The sequence below is a fragment of the Acinonyx jubatus genome, chromosome A2, assembly GCF_027475565.1.
Source record: "Acinonyx jubatus isolate Ajub_Pintada_27869175 chromosome A2, VMU_Ajub_asm_v1.0, whole genome shotgun sequence".
In the NCBI taxonomy this organism is placed as follows: domain Eukaryota; kingdom Metazoa; phylum Chordata; class Mammalia; order Carnivora; family Felidae; genus Acinonyx; species Acinonyx jubatus.
The window spans coordinates 134867829-134884658 of record NC_069383.1 but is presented as its reverse complement, the minus strand read 5'-3'; the positions used below and the strand labels follow the sequence as shown (position 1 = coordinate 134884658).

The 16830-nt window shown below is 40.8% G+C and overlaps 2 protein-coding genes across 3 annotated transcripts in view; one reads left to right on the top strand and one right to left on the bottom strand.

Annotated features, from left to right (window-relative positions):
* The first annotated feature begins 1451 nt into the window (after nucleotides 1-1451).
* The window catches only part of CA2H3orf49 (chromosome A2 C3orf49 homolog), a 17174-nt gene continuing 1795 nt past the window's right edge, over nucleotides 1452-16830 (top strand). Inside the window, exons 1-5 of the mRNA XM_053219131.1 lie at nucleotides 1452-1804; nucleotides 5345-5667; nucleotides 9140-9264; nucleotides 12881-12994; nucleotides 13448-13612. Coding sequence (XP_053075106.1) covers nucleotides 1680-1804; nucleotides 5345-5667; nucleotides 9140-9264; nucleotides 12881-12994; nucleotides 13448-13612 — 852 coding nt within the window. The 5' untranslated portion in view covers nucleotides 1452-1679. The remainder of the gene's footprint in view (nucleotides 1805-5344; nucleotides 5668-9139; nucleotides 9265-12880; nucleotides 12995-13447; nucleotides 13613-16830) is intronic.
* THOC7 (THO complex subunit 7) overlaps nucleotides 13950-16830 on the bottom strand; it is a 24021-nt gene continuing 21140 nt past the window's right edge. For both annotated transcript variants that reach the window (XM_053219130.1, XM_053219129.1), the window contains 3 exons: nucleotides 16551-16617; nucleotides 16399-16468; nucleotides 13950-14994 (listed from right to left, as the gene is read on the bottom strand). In XM_053219130.1, coding sequence (XP_053075105.1) covers nucleotides 14927-14994; nucleotides 16399-16468; nucleotides 16551-16617 — 205 coding nt within the window. In that variant the 3' untranslated portion in view covers nucleotides 13950-14926. The remainder of the gene's footprint in view (nucleotides 14995-16398; nucleotides 16469-16550; nucleotides 16618-16830) is intronic.

Sequence of the window (16830 nt, the reverse complement as noted above, 5' to 3'; positions counted from 1 at the left end):
CTGTTCCAGGACACCCCGGAGAATCTGTGCAATTTGTCACAAAAGCCAAAGCAGCAAACGGTGCTGCCTGTCACACACACACACACACACACACACACACACACACACAGACTTGTGCACTCACCAACATGTGCGAACACAAGACACACACACAAATAAAAACCAGCTCTCTTCCTAACGTAGAATTGATCTCATTCATCTAGATATTCGACAAAACCCGACAGAATTAAGACCACTATTCCAGTGATCGATTGGAAATGATTGGCTCGTGGTTAAAGAGAATGCTCGTTCATTTATTCCTTCATTCAAGCACTCATCATTTATCGCACTCTGGGAATTCCAACAGCTGAGGAAAAACAGACCAGGGAGAACCACAAGCCATTTTGGCTAAAGCACATCGGGTGTGCTGCATTTCATTGTTTCCCAAAGGACCACCTGCACCCACTGTCCGAGGGCTTGGGTGCTATTTGTAGCCCTGGTTTACAGATGCGAAAACAAGCAGATAGGGTAGGTGAACTGACAGTGGCACTGGACCAAGAAACCTCTTAATCCCTCAATGTAATAATACCCTTCGTTCCTGACCCTTTTTAAGCTCTTTCTCACAGCACTGGAACATACAAGACCCTCACTACTTCAGGTGTGGTTTGTGGACCAGCATCATCAGTATCACCTGGCAGTTTATTTGAAATGCAAATTCATGGATTTCACCCAGACCTCCTGAATCAAAATGTGTATTTTAATAAAATCCCCAGGTAATTCATGCGCACATGAAAGTTCGAGAAGTATGCTTCAGATTACTGATGAGTACAAATGCAAAAAACAGGGTAATCCATGTATCTCTCTCTCTCTCTCTCTCTCTCTCTCTCTCTCTCTCTCTCTCATAGTTTTCTAGAATTTTCTTTCCTAGCATAGTTATTTCCTACTGAAAAACTCAAAAACGCTAGGGAGTACGATGGGAATAAATCCTAGTGTCTGCTGCCACCTTGTGGTAAGAAGAATTTGCAGGCAGAATTTGCTCTTCCCCGGGAAATAAAGGGGGAAATCTTAGAAAGGAAAGGGATGGACAAGGCACTCAACTTTTTCAGCCCTGTGCTTTGAGAGATGGCTGCAAAATTCTACGATATAATAAAATAACCTTGGGGTGTACTATGAGATGGCCAGATAACAACTGGCCTTTTTACCGTGTGTCTCCCAGGGCCGAGAGAGTATTCATCAGCTCTAGCTGAGAAACCTGGCGAAAGCTGGGATCATTGATATTCCTACAGGGTCTTTGTTTTTGGGACTCAAACATGCACATCTGAATGCCATAACCCATTGGTGCGTGATTATTTTATTACCAACCCAAATGGCAGTGGTTAGGCAATCAGGCCACCTTTTCTGCACTTGCCTTGCCCAAGCATCAGTGTTCCACAAAGCCAACCGGAATTTCCCACCGCTCTGTCAAATGCATCATCCCCAACCTCTGAGAAGTGGTAAACAGGGCCAGTCCCACCAGTGATGTCTCTCACACCTAGAAGGGAATAAGAACAAGATTCCAAAACTTTCCTACATACTTCCCGCCCCTGCCCCCAACATCCCAGAAGTTAAAAGCGCCTGTGGCACTGGCTATTTTCCTTTGCTGTTGTGAGCTGAAGACCTGAAGAAATCCACAACAGCTACGGCAGGTGGACCTGACAGCAATGGACCCCCCTCAACTGTATCTTCCAGAGTCTTTTAAGGGTGCCTGTGGAAGAGCTGGCCAGTACCGAAGACTCCAGCAACCCAGAAAGAAAAACGGCCCCTTCAAAAGGAAGGGGATGGAAAGGTAGGTAAACAGGAGTCATCTCCTTTTCTGTTAAGGGAGATTCTTTGGATTTTGCATTAAACGATGTTCACTGGGATGGTGAGAAAGGGTGGCATCTCTGTTTCAGCTTTGCCTTTAGAAATGAAGTCTCTGAACGGATCGGGGGTTGGGGGAAGCACTGCATTTATACATTGGTCGGGAAGCCTAGTGCCACAAGGGAAGCCTCATTTAATAGGAAAGTGTAATCGTGATGAGGAAAACCTTTCCTTTCCACCTGAATTTGGGTTTTAATGCGACATAGGACGCTAAAATAAGCACTAAGTTGTTATTTCAGTCTCAAAATTTTAGACATCACATGTCCTCTGTAAATACTATGATTTTGAGAATTCACTACTACATTCTTTGGGAAGAGGCCATGATGAATGAATGCTTTCTGTTCCCTTGCCCAGCAATAGGTACCGAAATACGTACTAATTGTACTTCACGCTGTGCACGTTCTTTAATCTAATGTTAAAACTGTCTTATATCTGGTATTTCCTGCCAATGGAAAAACCATAGACACAGGCATGAAATACTCCAAACATAATACATTTTAATTTGGAAAATCAATGAGATGATTTATTTTCCAATTTCTTTTGGCTTCTTTCTTACCAGGTTCATGAGCAATAGCTCAGACATGTAGAAATGAGGTGTTTTTATGAGGCCTGAATCATCAAACACCAACCTTCTGAACTTCCTTGGACAAAATGAAATATTGCAGAGATTTCCACTTTCAATAAGAAAATGAGGTTAAAAGGGGAAGCATTACAACAAAATAAGTTCATTACCAACCAAGATACTTGAAAACTTGAGAAGGGAAGGGTTCTTTTCAAGACAGAAATTAACAACAGTTCTATTCCAAGGCCCTGGAATAAACTCACCTTTGTTATGTTATAAATAGATTGGGGGGAGCCTGTGTGGATCAGTTGGTTAAGTGTTCTACTCTCGATTTTGGTTCAGGTCATGATCTCATGGTGTGTGATTTCGAGCCGTGCCTTGGGCTCAGTGCTGACAGCATGGAATTCTTTGTGTCCCTCTCTCTCTCTGCCCCTTCCCTGCTCACACTCTGTCTCTCTCAAGTAAATTTAAAAAAAACAAATCAATAAATAGGGAATGAGGGTGCAGGGCATGGTGTGGGAGATACATTCTAGAGATTTGGACTCCTTAGAGCTGGGCTTTTAATCTGAGAGACGACGTGGATGGCCTTTGGGGTTCTTGAGCCTCCTGAAGTTGTATTTCTATTATTTTGGGAGTGTGCGTGTGCGTGTGTGTGTGTGTGTGTGTGCGCGCGCGCATTTGTGTATTTACGGTAGTAGAAATTGATGGCTTTGTTAAATGATTCTCACAGGGTTCTATGGAAGATTATTCTTAGCCCATAAATGGTCTTTGGGCAAATTAGAAAATGGCATTCCATCTTTCAAACACTTTACTGCCATCTGCTAGAAAGTTATAGTTAACTATACACCTCGATGACTGAATGTGAATAGCACCCCCTAGCGTTTGAGTGCATGTGTAACTGGAAGAACTCCTGTTCCAGTCCTAAAAGGGAGGCTGGCTACCCAACATGGCCTCCCTTCATTTGACTTCTAGCTTGAGGTCCCTCCTTGCCTTTTACATTTTTTCCTCACTCATCTGAATCACGTATTAGTAAAAGCTATCATTTATTAGGTGCCAAGTACATGAATTTTTCTTTTTATTCCCATATTTCTGAAAACAGTATACCCGTTTTCAAATGAGAAAAACCTAAGCTTATAAAGGTTACATAACATGCCCAAGATCACGTAACTAGGAAGCGTGGTGCAGGGTTGAACAAGACCATTTAACTCCGGTGCCTGGACTCTTCTGAACCACTTCCCATGTGTAATTACAGAGAAGCTGAATGATTTAGGTCCAGGTTAGAGCAGTATTTTCTTGGAGGATGCTGCATGGTGGTACGCGAGATATTTTAGGTAGCATATGATGAAGGACATCTTTTATTAGTTATGAGCTTATTTTAATCCGTTTTAGAAATACATGTCCCATATATTGCAAACATAACATAACAATATAAAATCTGGGATTTCATCCAGAGAAATGAAAGTTTATATTCATACAAATGCTTATGTGTGTATTCATATTAGCCCCACGCTGGAAACAATCCAAATGTTTTTCAATGAGCGAATGATTAGACAGTGGTAATCCATATCGTGGAATATTACTCAGAAACAAAAAGGAACAAATAATTGATACATCCACCAACCTGGATGAATTTCCAGGAGATTTATGCTGAGTGAAAAAAAGTAAATCCCAAAAGATCATAGGCTGTATGATTCCATTTATATAACATTTTTGAAAGGACAAAAATTATACAAAAGGAGGACAGCTCAAGGAGACGGTGGGGGTGAGTGGGGAAGTGGGCGTGGCCATAACACATGAAGGATCCTGGTGGTGACGGAAATGTTCTATATCTTGACGGTATCGATGTTGTGACAGTTACACGTTTACAAGAGGTTACCATTGGAGGAAACTGGGCAAATCTCTCCGTATCACTTCTTAAGACTTCCTGTGAAATGACAATTATCTCAAAATAAAAGGTTTAATTATTTTTAACCAACCGAGCCATCCAGGTGCCCAAGATTTAACTTTTTTAAATCCCTGGGATTTTATGGATATTATTGTTTTGGATGACACTAAAGATAACAGCTACTTGAGGAAGAATATTAGCTGAAGAATGGTTATCATGACATAGATGATATTTACTCTAGAATAGTGAGTAACGCAGACATTGGGATCAGATCCTGGGCTTATTTAACCTTTCGAAGCTTTAATCTGTCATTTATAAAAAGGAGATGACAGTAGGAAAAGGGTAAATTACATAAAATACAGGGAAGAACTTGAAGGAGTGTTCAGTGCATAGAAAGCTGCTAAGGAACGTTATCTATTTGTATTACTGAGATATGCCAAAATGATGAAGATGGTGTGTGACTATTGGCGATTTTAGAAACAAGAGTTTAGAGTTACTCTATCCAAATGAGTGCTCTGTGTACATGCAGCATTTATGGGGCTTTGGGGACTGCATCCCTTAATGACTACTCTAGCCGACTCTCCTCTCTCATCACTGTAGACTGGGAACCACCAAATCCAGCAAAAGCCATCATTGAGACAAGGTTGCCTATTTGCCAGTATGTGTTCTAACACTCACAGACCCGGATTAAAATCGGCATTCTATGCTTGGCCAAATTAACTTAACCTCTCTTTGTTTCAGTTTACTCGTTAGTGAAACAGAGATAACAATATGACCTACCTCTTAGGGAACTAAGAGGATAAAACAAGAGAGTGGCCAGAAGGCACTTGACTACAGTTGGGTAACAAAACACCAAGGGGTTGCTTTGGCTTGGTTTTTCTGTGATTTGATTCTTGGTCTACAGTTTTACTTTTTGGAATTGTGTGATTAGGTCACAATTCAAATTTAGATTTTGATGATTTCAGTCATTGTTTCTAACTTTTTAATTTCCTTAAAACAAATTCTTTTTTAATTTTTAGATGGCATAGAGCTGTGTCTACCAACCTAGTAAAACAAAACATATTGGTGCCCAAAGATGAAACGTCCGGGGATAGCGACATGGAATTTCATGAAAGCCAGCAAAATACAAAAAAAACCTGGATGAAGAAAGTGAAGACTGTTTTGGGAAGGATGCTGTCCTACAAAAGTAGAAGCAAGTCAGCAAATGGCAGCAGAGGGGCCTGCGCCAACCCTAAGGAAACTTTCCTTTCAAACCCTCAGAGCCTTCTTCCTAGAATTGTCAAGGACCTTCCATCTGCCAGGTTATTCATGAAACCAAGAATGAGAAAGCTGTCACAGAATGGTAATCAAAGGCAACTCGTGGTTAAGTGTCAAGGCCAAGGGGGAATAGTGAAATTAGGACGGCTTTGCTTGCTACCCAAAGTGTGGCATCTCCTGGGAGCTTGTCTGAAATGCAGAATCTCAGGCCCTGCCTGGGTCTACTGAGTCAGAATCTGCATTCTGTACCTAGCCCCAGATGATGTACTTGTGCATACATTTTGAAGAGCTCTGCATTAGATTGCCTCTGCGGTCCTTCCCAGTCCAACTGGTGGTCTTTTTTTCTAAAGCCCCTGTTTTATTTAAATGTGCACCCACATGCCTATATGTGTGTAGACACATACATACATCTATATGTATGCGTACATGTATATGAGAAAATCAAACTAAAGTAGGATTTTTCTTTTGTTTCTGGAAAGAGCAGTAATGCAACCTTTGAAATAGCTATTTCCTACAGTGGAGGGTATGGGAGATTTCTATGAATATAATTTATGATTGGTAAATCCTAAGTAACATTTTATGTATCTAATTCCCACATTCCTCGTGGAAGAATCAACATTTGAATTGGTGACTTGAAGTCTTTTATGCAATGCAGTGATGCTGTTTGGTGGGGGGGAGGGGTCCTATCAATTATAACGAATATTACCACTAATATTTGCATTCTTGTCTGTAGCTTTTCTAAGTTAATAGACTATTTTTTTTAGAGCAGTTGTAGGTTTACTAGAAAAATGGAAGATACAGAGATTTACTTCCCATATACCCTCACTCCTTACCCCACCCACACAGTTTCCTCTATTACTAACGTCTTGGCTTAATATGACAACGCCATCATGTGATGTCCTATATCCACCATTACAGTGCCAGACAGGGCAGCTTCACTGCCCTAAATATGTTGTGTAGCTTCTTCATGTCCTTTATAGCAGAGCACCAGGAAACGTGTGTGGCCCTAAGATAGGGAATCCACACACAATCCCACATTTCACACAGTGATAAGGCTGCATACCTGGTGAGTACTACTTTTTCAGAAAATAAACAAATAAACACCCCCAAAAATGATGGCTTCCAGGTGACTGATGGCCCTTTTAAACTCTCTCTTCTGGAAAAAGCAGTCAGTAATGCTAGCATCCAAGCCTCTAGCAATTACCTGGTATGGATGGACTTACCTATTTTCATTGAAAATAACAAAGACAACATGTTTCTATACTGATGGGGCTGAAGTTGAAGAGTCTAACAGGACACAGAGGATCCAATTCTTCCTTCCCATATGTGTGCGTTGGCTTATTTTTGTCTTAGTTGGAATAACCAATATCTATACCAAGATTTCTTCCAAAAACATGCCTTTCAGGCCATAGCTCTAACATTATGACACTGTCTCACCTGTGGCCCAAAGACAGTGGCTTTTCCCTGTTGACCTTCCCAACATTTTTAACAAATATTCAGCAAATACTTATTTTATGTCCGCCACGCTCTTAAGGATAGAGTAGTGGGTGGAACAGACATGGTCCCAGATCTTAGGAAGTTATAGAATAGAGGGACGTTCCAACACTAGGCAGATAATTACATCTGATGCCAAGTAGCAGCACAGGGCACCTACAGAAACCCATCACGGGTGCTCTAACTTTGGGGGAGGAGCCCTAGGAAGGCCTCCCTGAGGAAGGGACAGCTCAGCTGAGATTTGAAGGACAACTAGAGTCAGATGAGGAGAGTGGGAAGAGTTTTCCAGGAAGAGGGGAGAGCATATTCATATCCCCATCTAAAAAGAGCACTGAGCATAATAAAGAAAAGAAAGCAATTCAGTCAAGGAAGAGCCTGTGAATAAGGTGATCAGGACGTTGTAAGCCACATTAACAATTTTTAACTTTCTCCTAAGAATTTTTAACTTTTTGATAAGAAACCATCAAATACTTTCAAGCTGGGGATTTATATAATCTGATTTGTATTTTTTAAAGACAGCGCCGGCTGCAGAGTAGGGAGGGGATGGGAGGTCAGCAGATCCAGGAAGAACGATAGAGAGGCTCTGAACATTCATTCCAGCAAGGAACGATAGTAGCTTGGTTGGTTGCCAACAGTGGGGATGCGGAGGTAATGGGAGAAGCGTTCATAGGTTGAAGTTGTGAGATTTGGGGAAGAGCTGGAGAGTGGAGGGCAGGGGGAGGGAGGAGTCCCTGGGTTGAGCACCTGCTCGGAGGGCAGAGCCCCATTCACTTAGGAGCCACCACTCCTTGAGAAGTTCTTATCAACGGACCTTAAGCAAGATTGTAGGTGTGAGCACGGGGTGAAGGCACTGAAACACAGAATTGCAAACACCTTTTCCCCAATGCCCTTGGTCAATCCCTTTGACTACATGAAATAAAAGCCTCATGCCCTGCCTTCTTTTTTTAATAAAAAGGAGAATAACCTAACCTTAGTGCCTTCTGCAGGCAATAACATGGTTTGTTTTTACCATATTAATTTTAATGCCTATTTAGGATGCTGTTTTATTTATGCTAGTGTTTTAAGGATTCCTTTGTAAAAGCATGTATTGTGTTAAGAATTGAACTGACATAAAGAAAAATATTAAGGAGGCTGGGTTTCACATGGCTCCTGGAAAATGAGTATGTTATTTGGTGACTGAGACTTGAGCCACAGGGCTGGGGAGTGAATAGCTTTAAACATTGTTTCAATTAATGACAAGTACTCAAGGGATGGTCTCATACATTAGAGGGGTACTTTTTCTAATTCCACAACAATTAAAGGAAAAAGTAATCCAGGGCAAAAACGACGTCTCAAACACAGAGACATAACCACCTTGTCAGCACACGTTGGTGACCACTGAGGTCATGACCACGAGAAAAGGCAGATGTGTACAGGAGAAAGTGTAAGATTAGAAAAAGAAAACCCAGGGGCGCCTGGGTGGCTCAGTCAGTTAAGTGTCCAACTTCCACTCAGGCTGTGATCTCAGGGTTTGTGGGTTTGAGCCCCACATTTTGGCTCTGTGCTAAGAGCTCAGAGTCTGGAGCCTGCTTTGGATTCTGTGGCTCCCTCTTTCTCTGTCCTCCCCTGCTCACGCTCTGTCCCCCGCCCCCAACTCCACTCAAAAATGCATAAACTTTTTTTTTTTAAGTTAAAAAAGAACAGAAAAGAAAAAGCAAACCCATTTTTTGTCTTTAACCCTAAGGAAAAAAGCTACCGAGGGAGCATGGAATGCTGTCTTTTCAGAATACTTTCTTTTTTTCTTTTTTTAAGTTTGTTTATTTTGAGAGGCAGAGAGAGAACATGAGTGTGAGTGGGGGAGGGACAGAGAGAGGGAGAGAGAGAATCCCATGCAGGCTCTGCACTGTCAGCACAGAGACCGACGTGGGGCTGGAACTCACGAACTGTGAGATCATGACCTGAGCCGAAATCAAGAGTCTGCTGCTTAATCGACAGAACCACCCAGGCACCCCCACAGCGCTTTCTAGTAAGAAAGTTGATCATTGTGATCCTTACAAGTTCTTTTCCCCCTCCTTCTTTCTAAGCGACTATACAACTTGATGTTGTAGAAGCTGAGACAGAGGAGATAACCCGAGGAAATACTCTACTCCGGGCCAGGAGAACCACCAAGCGGTTGTCTGTGACATCCCTTCCTTCAGGACTGCAGAAGGTACGATGCTAAAACACACTCACCTCTACAGACTTTCATATAAGTCAGTGTTCATAATAATAATTAAGTTCTCATAATAAAGCCTTTGAATCTGCTGCCTGTGTCCTCCTCTCCAAGAATTTAGGGCACAGGAAGCAGGCTTTCTGGGTCTGATTCATCTACTTCTGACTCAAATGGTTCAGCTTCTACTATAATCTGGGCAATAGTAGAGTTCGGAGCTTTCCACTGATTTGTCAACTATTCAAATATCAAGTTAGTATGTTATCAGCATCAGGTCAATCATACATGGTATGTGGAGAGGAATTCACCACTGCCCAGTAGAACTTTGCGTGAGGACGGGGCGCCTGGGTGGCTCATTGGTTAAGCATCCGACTTCAGCTCAGGTCATGATCTCACGGTTTGTGAGTTCGAGTCCCGCATCTGGCTCTGTGCTGGCAGCTCACAGCCTGGAGCCTGCTTCAGATTCTGTGTCTCCCCCTCTCTCTACCCATCCCCTGCTCATATTCTGTGTCTGTGTCTCAATAATAAATAAACGTTAAAAAAAAAAAAAAGAACTTTGTGTGAGGATACAAGTGTGCACTGTCCAACATTGTAGCCAATAGCCACATGTGACTTTTGAGCCTGAAATGTGGCCAGTGCAATTAAAAAGTTGAATTTTTAATTGTATTTCACTGTAAGTGAAATTTAAAGATAGTCACATGTATAGACAGTGTGGTAGTAGACAGTCCAAGAGTTTCCAAACCAAAGCCTATGCTTATCTGTGCATATATAAACTTCAGCCTAAATTGCCCAGGCTATTTTTTTTTTAATCGCCTGAACTATTATTTTTTCAGTTTATTTATTTATTTTGAGAGGGAGATTGTATTTTGAGAGAGAGAGAGTGCAGGAGGGATAGGAAGAGAGGGAATGAGAGAGAATCCCAAGCAGGCTCCACGTTGTCAGCACAGAGCCCAACGTGGGGCTCAACCTCACAAACCGTGAGATCATGACCTGAGCTGAAACCAAGAGTCAGATGCTTAATCAACTTAGCCACCCAGGTGCCCTAATTATTTTAAATATAACAAATGGGGCACCTGGGTGGCTTAGTCAGTTAAGTGTTCGACTTCGGCTTAGGTCATGATCTCGTGGTTCATGAGTTTGAGTCCCATGTCGGGCTCTGTGCTGACAGCTCAGAGCCTGAGCCTGCTTTAGATTCTGTGCCTCCCTCTCTCTCTCTGCCCCTCCGCAGCTCATGGTCTGTCTCTCAAAAATGAATAAACATTAAAAAAATTATTAAAAAATACATAAATACAGCAAATATTTACTTAAAGCTAACTCTGCTCCAGTTTTAAGTGTTTTATAAATATTAACTCAGATAATAATTACAACAATCCTATGAGGTAGATAGCAATACAGGGGTGCCTGGGTGGCTCAGTCGGTGAAGCATCAGATTTTGGCACAGGTCATGATCTCACAATTTGTGAGTTCAAGCCCTATGACAGCTCAGAGCCTGGAGCCTGTTTCAGATTCTGTGTATCCCTGTCTCTCTGCTCCTCCCCTGCTCATGCTCTGTCCCTCTCTCTCAAAAATAAATAAACATTAAAAAAAAAAAAAAAACGTAGATGGCAATACTATCCTTATTTTAAGGATTGCCCTGGGAGGTTAAATAATTTGCTTAGATAAGTGGTAGAGACAGGTTTCAAACCCAGGAAGGTCTGGCTCTTGAGTCCTTAATCTTAATTACTATGCTGAATACTAATTGTACTGTCTCAAATGATAGCCACTAGGTATATGTGACTGTTTAGTTAAAATTAAATAAAAGTTCACTTCCTCAGTTGCACTAGCTACATTTCAAGTTGATTGCTAATGACATGTGGTTCATGGCTGTTGTATTAGGCAGCACATAAAGAAAGAAAATTTCCATTTTAGCAGAAAGTTCTATTGAACAGTGCTGTTCTAGAGTATCATTGTCAGAATGCACCAATATTAGTTTTGAGTTTTGCCTTTTGTGTGTTAGGTTTGCATTCATTTTATTCCTATTATGTACTGGGCAATTTCTAGGTTTGGGGACTAAAAGACATAGTCCTGTTTTGTGAACCTTATAGTTTAGTAGAGGGGATAGACATTAAACCATGGCTCTGCAGAGCACTGAGGTAAGGATAAGTTTTTGAATGAATGGCAATGGGACCAGTAGATGTTCATAGGGGAAAAAAGAAAATTGATCCCTATCTCACACCATATACAAAATTAATTCCTGTTGGGTTCTAGATCTGTTTGGAAAAGGTAAAACCTTAAAACCTCTGGAGGACAATAAAAATTATTTCAGTATAGAGAAAGACTTCTTAGGAACAAGTATCACTGACCATGAAAGAAAAAAATGGATATATTTGTTTATAGCAAGAATTGCTGGTCAGCGAAAGACATTAAATCAAAGGTTGTCAACTGGCTGTGAAGAGTTCTGTTTAGTTCTCAGAATGATCTCAACAATGTATGTGAATTAATTGGTCACACTGAAAAATGAGACTATTTCCAAAAAAAATCAGGATTTTAAGCCTTCTTTTGAAAAATGGGATTTGGGAGCATTAGGCCCACAGTTTCTCATGATTGACAGCAGGAGATGTGCAGAGGCTGGCCCCTTGGCAGGAGGCACATTCTCTCCAGTTTACCACCAGCTGCAACTGGTTCTGTTTTACACAACCTGCCTGGACCATCTAGGCATTTGACATTAGAATAGTGGTATTCAACAAACACAGATATAACTTAGCAATTACCACGTGTGCTGAGTGTTCGGTAGGAAAAGTACTGGGTTTTATGGGAGAGAAAAAAGAGGAGTCCAACTATATAGATGGACTGGGGAGGGTCGGGCAAGGGACATGCGAGCCTGGGCAAGTTGGCTGGGCAGAGTGGTGGGTCAGCAGACTCGTCTGTAAACTCAGACACAGGGTAGATCCCAGATGTGATTCCTCCTCCCACTGTGTGTAGGTCTAACAATAATTCCAAATACTAGTTACTAAGCACAAGGGGAAGGAAGAGTGAACCCAGTAAGACCAAAAGGAGCCTTTTAGCCAGGAGCCATGACCTAGGAATGATTTCCAATAGCAACACTATTAGGGCAGGTACTTAGAACCAGCAAGCCAGGGACGATAGGAAAATATCAGGCATGGGGTGAAAAGAACCCAGAGCTTCCTTTTTATGTTTGGAGACATGTCTGCCACGAAAATAAGGAAACCTGCAGAAAAGAGACCAAATTAACAACTGGATCCAGTGCTAATGAGCTTTCTGGGGCACTGGTCCTCAGCAACCCCCACTCTCACTGTGCTCAGCAGCTGCAGAGGCAATGATTTCTTCTTCCCCTTACGAATGACCTGCTTTTCCCGACACTGTATATTCTTTCAGAACCAGACAATCTCATTTCTCTGCACCCTATAGATCTCTTCAAAGAGAGCTCTGGGCACAAAGGAGATACATGGGGCGTGGAGAATAATATGAATGCTGTCTCCAACCCAATGTTGTTATGTGGCAAATGTTCAGTTTATAAGAGAATGTCCCAAGGGTGAGAATTCTTAGTTAAGCACTGTCACAGAAATAATGTTGGTACTTCTTAAGCTGAAGTGGTTTTTTTGCATTTTTGTGATAGGTTCCGTACTCATCAAAAAAGAGATCCCACTTTCCAGCACTCAAAAAAAAGAAACATAGAGTGGAAAACATCCTCCGAAAATCAGATTTGACAGTGGGAAAGCTTCAAATGCAGGTAGTGGACAAAGGCTTTTGCTTTGTGTTTTTCAGAAGCATCACAGAGGGCCCAGTTGAACTGAACACGCAGCCCTGCTAGACAGCATGGCTGTGGGATGAAGTTAATGATTAGCATGAAGAAATAATGTTAGTGGGGGGCATTCTGAGGGTGGCTGAAGGATTGCTAAGGGCAGCTCGGATGATGCTGTGTGCCTAATAAATATTGAGTGAATTCAATTAGAATGAAGGCATGCACACAGCCTTCTTTTGAGAAGAAATGAGATCGTCTTTACCGCTGGGTGGTAAATGCATGTTTTCAAGCTCTGTTTGCCATGACTTGAATTAGAATAATACTTTGGGATTTACAAAACGTCCACCAAGTCCTGAACTTGTCTCTCAGGAAAAACAACCGCCCCTTTGGTTTCTACAAGGTTTTCCAACACGCGGCTACATTTCTTTGTATCTGTCATAGGTGGATGACCTCATAGAAACAGTGACAGATAAATCCATGAAGTTATTGGCCCAAAGACATGCGGAGCTTCAACAGTGTGAGTTTCTAGGGGATGAAATTCTTCAGTCTTCGAAGCAGTTCCAGAGGATATCCAAGAGAACCATGAGGAAGTATAAACTGAAAAATGTATGTTTCCCATGTACCCGCTGCTGCTTCTGATTTTGTCCCTGATTGCACAGAACTTATCTTTATGGGAATTCTTATCTTTTGGTACATAATCCTGAATAAATCACTCTAGTGAATTAATCAACTGGGGAGAAGGACATCTCTTAGAATATTCTGCCCAACAGTCCTTCAAAAAAATTCTTTTTCGGAAAACTGATTTTTAATTCTGAGTCAACATAAGCAAGTTTTTGCTTCATAATTCTTCCTAATATTGGAAAACAGAAACATTGATCAGGGCATAGGAGGTCCGCAAAGAAATTTCTCCCATGATTTGCCAGATGAAATTAGAGGAAGCCAGTTAAAGGTATTATGACACTTTTAATATGACTACTACTGAGCTAATTTTCAACTTTCATATTTAAAGATAAGAATTCTTAAGATTACAAAAATTTAACATTGTTTAAAGTATGATTCATGCGAACTGTCATGTTTCCGAACTAAAATAAATGGTAAGGATGGAACCTAACAAGTACTGAGCATTAAATTCCATACTTAAGAAAATTACAAATGATTCAGCCTTAGCTTAATTTTTAAGATGATGAAATCCTTTATGCAAGACCATCTTAACAGACTGTTTTTCTGAGACAACTTTTTCTTTATCAATTTTTTTTTCTGCTGAAAATGACCCCTACATAATCAAACAGTAGGAGAAAACATATTAACAAAACATTTTATAACCACATTGCTCAAGTGTTGAGGAGAGAGATCTAGAAAGCAATGCATATTGATTTGCTTTCATCTTATAATTACCTCTTACACCACCGATTGTTAGTATCATGCAACTTCTCCCCAAATGAGCATACGCTACCCCTATTTTGAACATAATTTCACAAATTTGCAGCCCTCTTGAAGCCTATTCATGAACTCCATTTTCAAAAGTGGTAACAATTTCCAGATTGACTCATTTTCTCACCCACATCCTGGAAATGCTGCTTTCTCACAACCTTCAACTTAGTTTATAAGCCAATCAGTGTTACCAGTTAAAAACTACCTACAACACTACTGAGCACAAAACATATCTGGCTTGAAAACATTCTACTAAACATTTTGGGATGTTGCTTCCTACCTTTCAAGAATAAAAAAGGCATTTCAATACAAACAAATCGATATTAAAGTCTTTTCCCTTTGTGTAAAGAAATCGGAATGAACAGTGCATTAACATTTCAAAGCAAAGTAGTTCACTGCCAAAACTTTAAATCTCAAGAGTACAAGTTCCAAACACAGTGAGCATGTTGTTACTTCCGTATTCTTGGGAATGGTGAAGGATTAGCCTGTCTATGGCTTGGAGTCTGTTTCCATGCTGGTTTCTTGAGCTTCTTCTACTTCGGAGAGCTTTTCATCATCTGTAGTTGAGAAAGAACCATAAAACTGCAGTCAAATTTTCTTAAGTTATATATTTAGCAAATACATGACAACATTTTTATCCTTTATTAGCTGATATATCTAAAAAGATGGCAAAATGGCAGTCCATGACTGCAATTGACCCACACAGTGTTTGGTTTTAAAAATGCTGTTTTGGCTGTTGGTGTTTATGAGCATAATCAAAATGTAAAATTTATGTGATAGAATACATTAAAAAAATTTTTTTAATGCTTATTCATTTTTGAGAGAGAGAGAGAGAGAGAGACAGAGCATGAGCTAGGGAGGGGCAGAGAGAGGGAGAGCACAGAGCCCGATGCGGGGCTCGAACCCACGAACTGTGAGATCATAACCTGAGCCGAAGTCGGATGCTTAACTGACTGAGCCACCCAGGCGCCACTAGAATACATTTTTTAAAATGTATGTGAGAGAGGGGCACCTGGGTGACTCAGTCAGTTAAGCGTCCGCCTTCACTCAGGTCACAATTGAACTGCTCTTGGGTTTGAGCCTCACGTCAGGCTCTGTGTTGACAGCTTGGAGCCTGGAGCCTGCTTCGGATTCTGTGTCTCCCCTTCTCTCTGCCCCTCCCATGCTCACGCTCTGCGTCTCAACAATGAATTAATGTTTAAAAAATGTAAAAAAAAAAGTTTAAAATGTATGTGAGAGAATACATTTTTTTAAAAATCTAGGTTTTAGGCTATTCTTTTCTTTCTTTTTTTTTTTAAATTTATTTCCTTATTTTGAGAGAGAGAGAGAAAGTGTGTGAGCAGAGGGAAGGGCAGAAAGAGAGAGGGAGAAAGAATCCCAAGCAGGTTCCCTCCCACTCTATCAGTGCAGAGCCTGACGCAGGGCTCAATCCAAAATCAAGAGTGGGATGCTCAACCAACTGAGCCACCCAGGTGCCCCTAGGCTTTTCTTGAAAATGATCAGGAAATCAGATAGCATAGAAATTTCCAATTTGCTATAATCAATACAAAGAGCAAGTCTCCAGTTCCTGAAAGTACGTTCCATTCACTGACTAGGCAAATGTGCTTATGTGCTAACTACTTCACCTACTCACCATTGCCTGCCTGGGTCCTGAATTACTTCGCAGCATTACTTTACAGCAATAAACTATAATAAACCAAGAAGAATTCCAAATCTATCACCTTTGCATTTCTCTTTATATGAAACACTGGTTATGTATTTAAATCATATATTGTTACACCTTCAGGCTTTTCTGCATATATACGGAAAGTTGAACTACATGATGCCTTCTGGCATCATCCAGCTATACTCCTACTCTGAAACTGCAGGTATGCTCTGTCAAGAAGACGTATATTTTAGAGGGCACACCCCTGGATCACTTAAAAGTCCTTATAAACATTCATTCCGTGACTTCTACTTACTTTCCAGCGTTTGCTGAAGTTCGTGGATGGTACTAAGTAGAACGTGAAACTGTTTCCGTCTCAGTTCCAGCTGTGTTCAGGAGAAAAGAGTTAATGCACACCGATCTATAAACATACACATATCACAGAGGCTCAAATACGTGTGCAAATACCTTATCTTCCACACTTTCTTTAATATGTGAAAGATGCTCCAGTTCTTTTCCCAGAGACTCTAGTTCCCTGAAAATAATAAAACAGTGTTACATTTTGCTAATTGGGGAAACAGAATTCACAATTAATGCCTAAATTTTTAATTACTAAAGAGTATTTAAAAAAATTTTTTAAAGGATAAGAAGTTCTTAGACTCCATTATGATGAAACTTTGAAGCGAGGGATGATTTCTTAACTTCTAAATGTGCACTAATTTCATTAAAATCAAATTTCTAGATAATT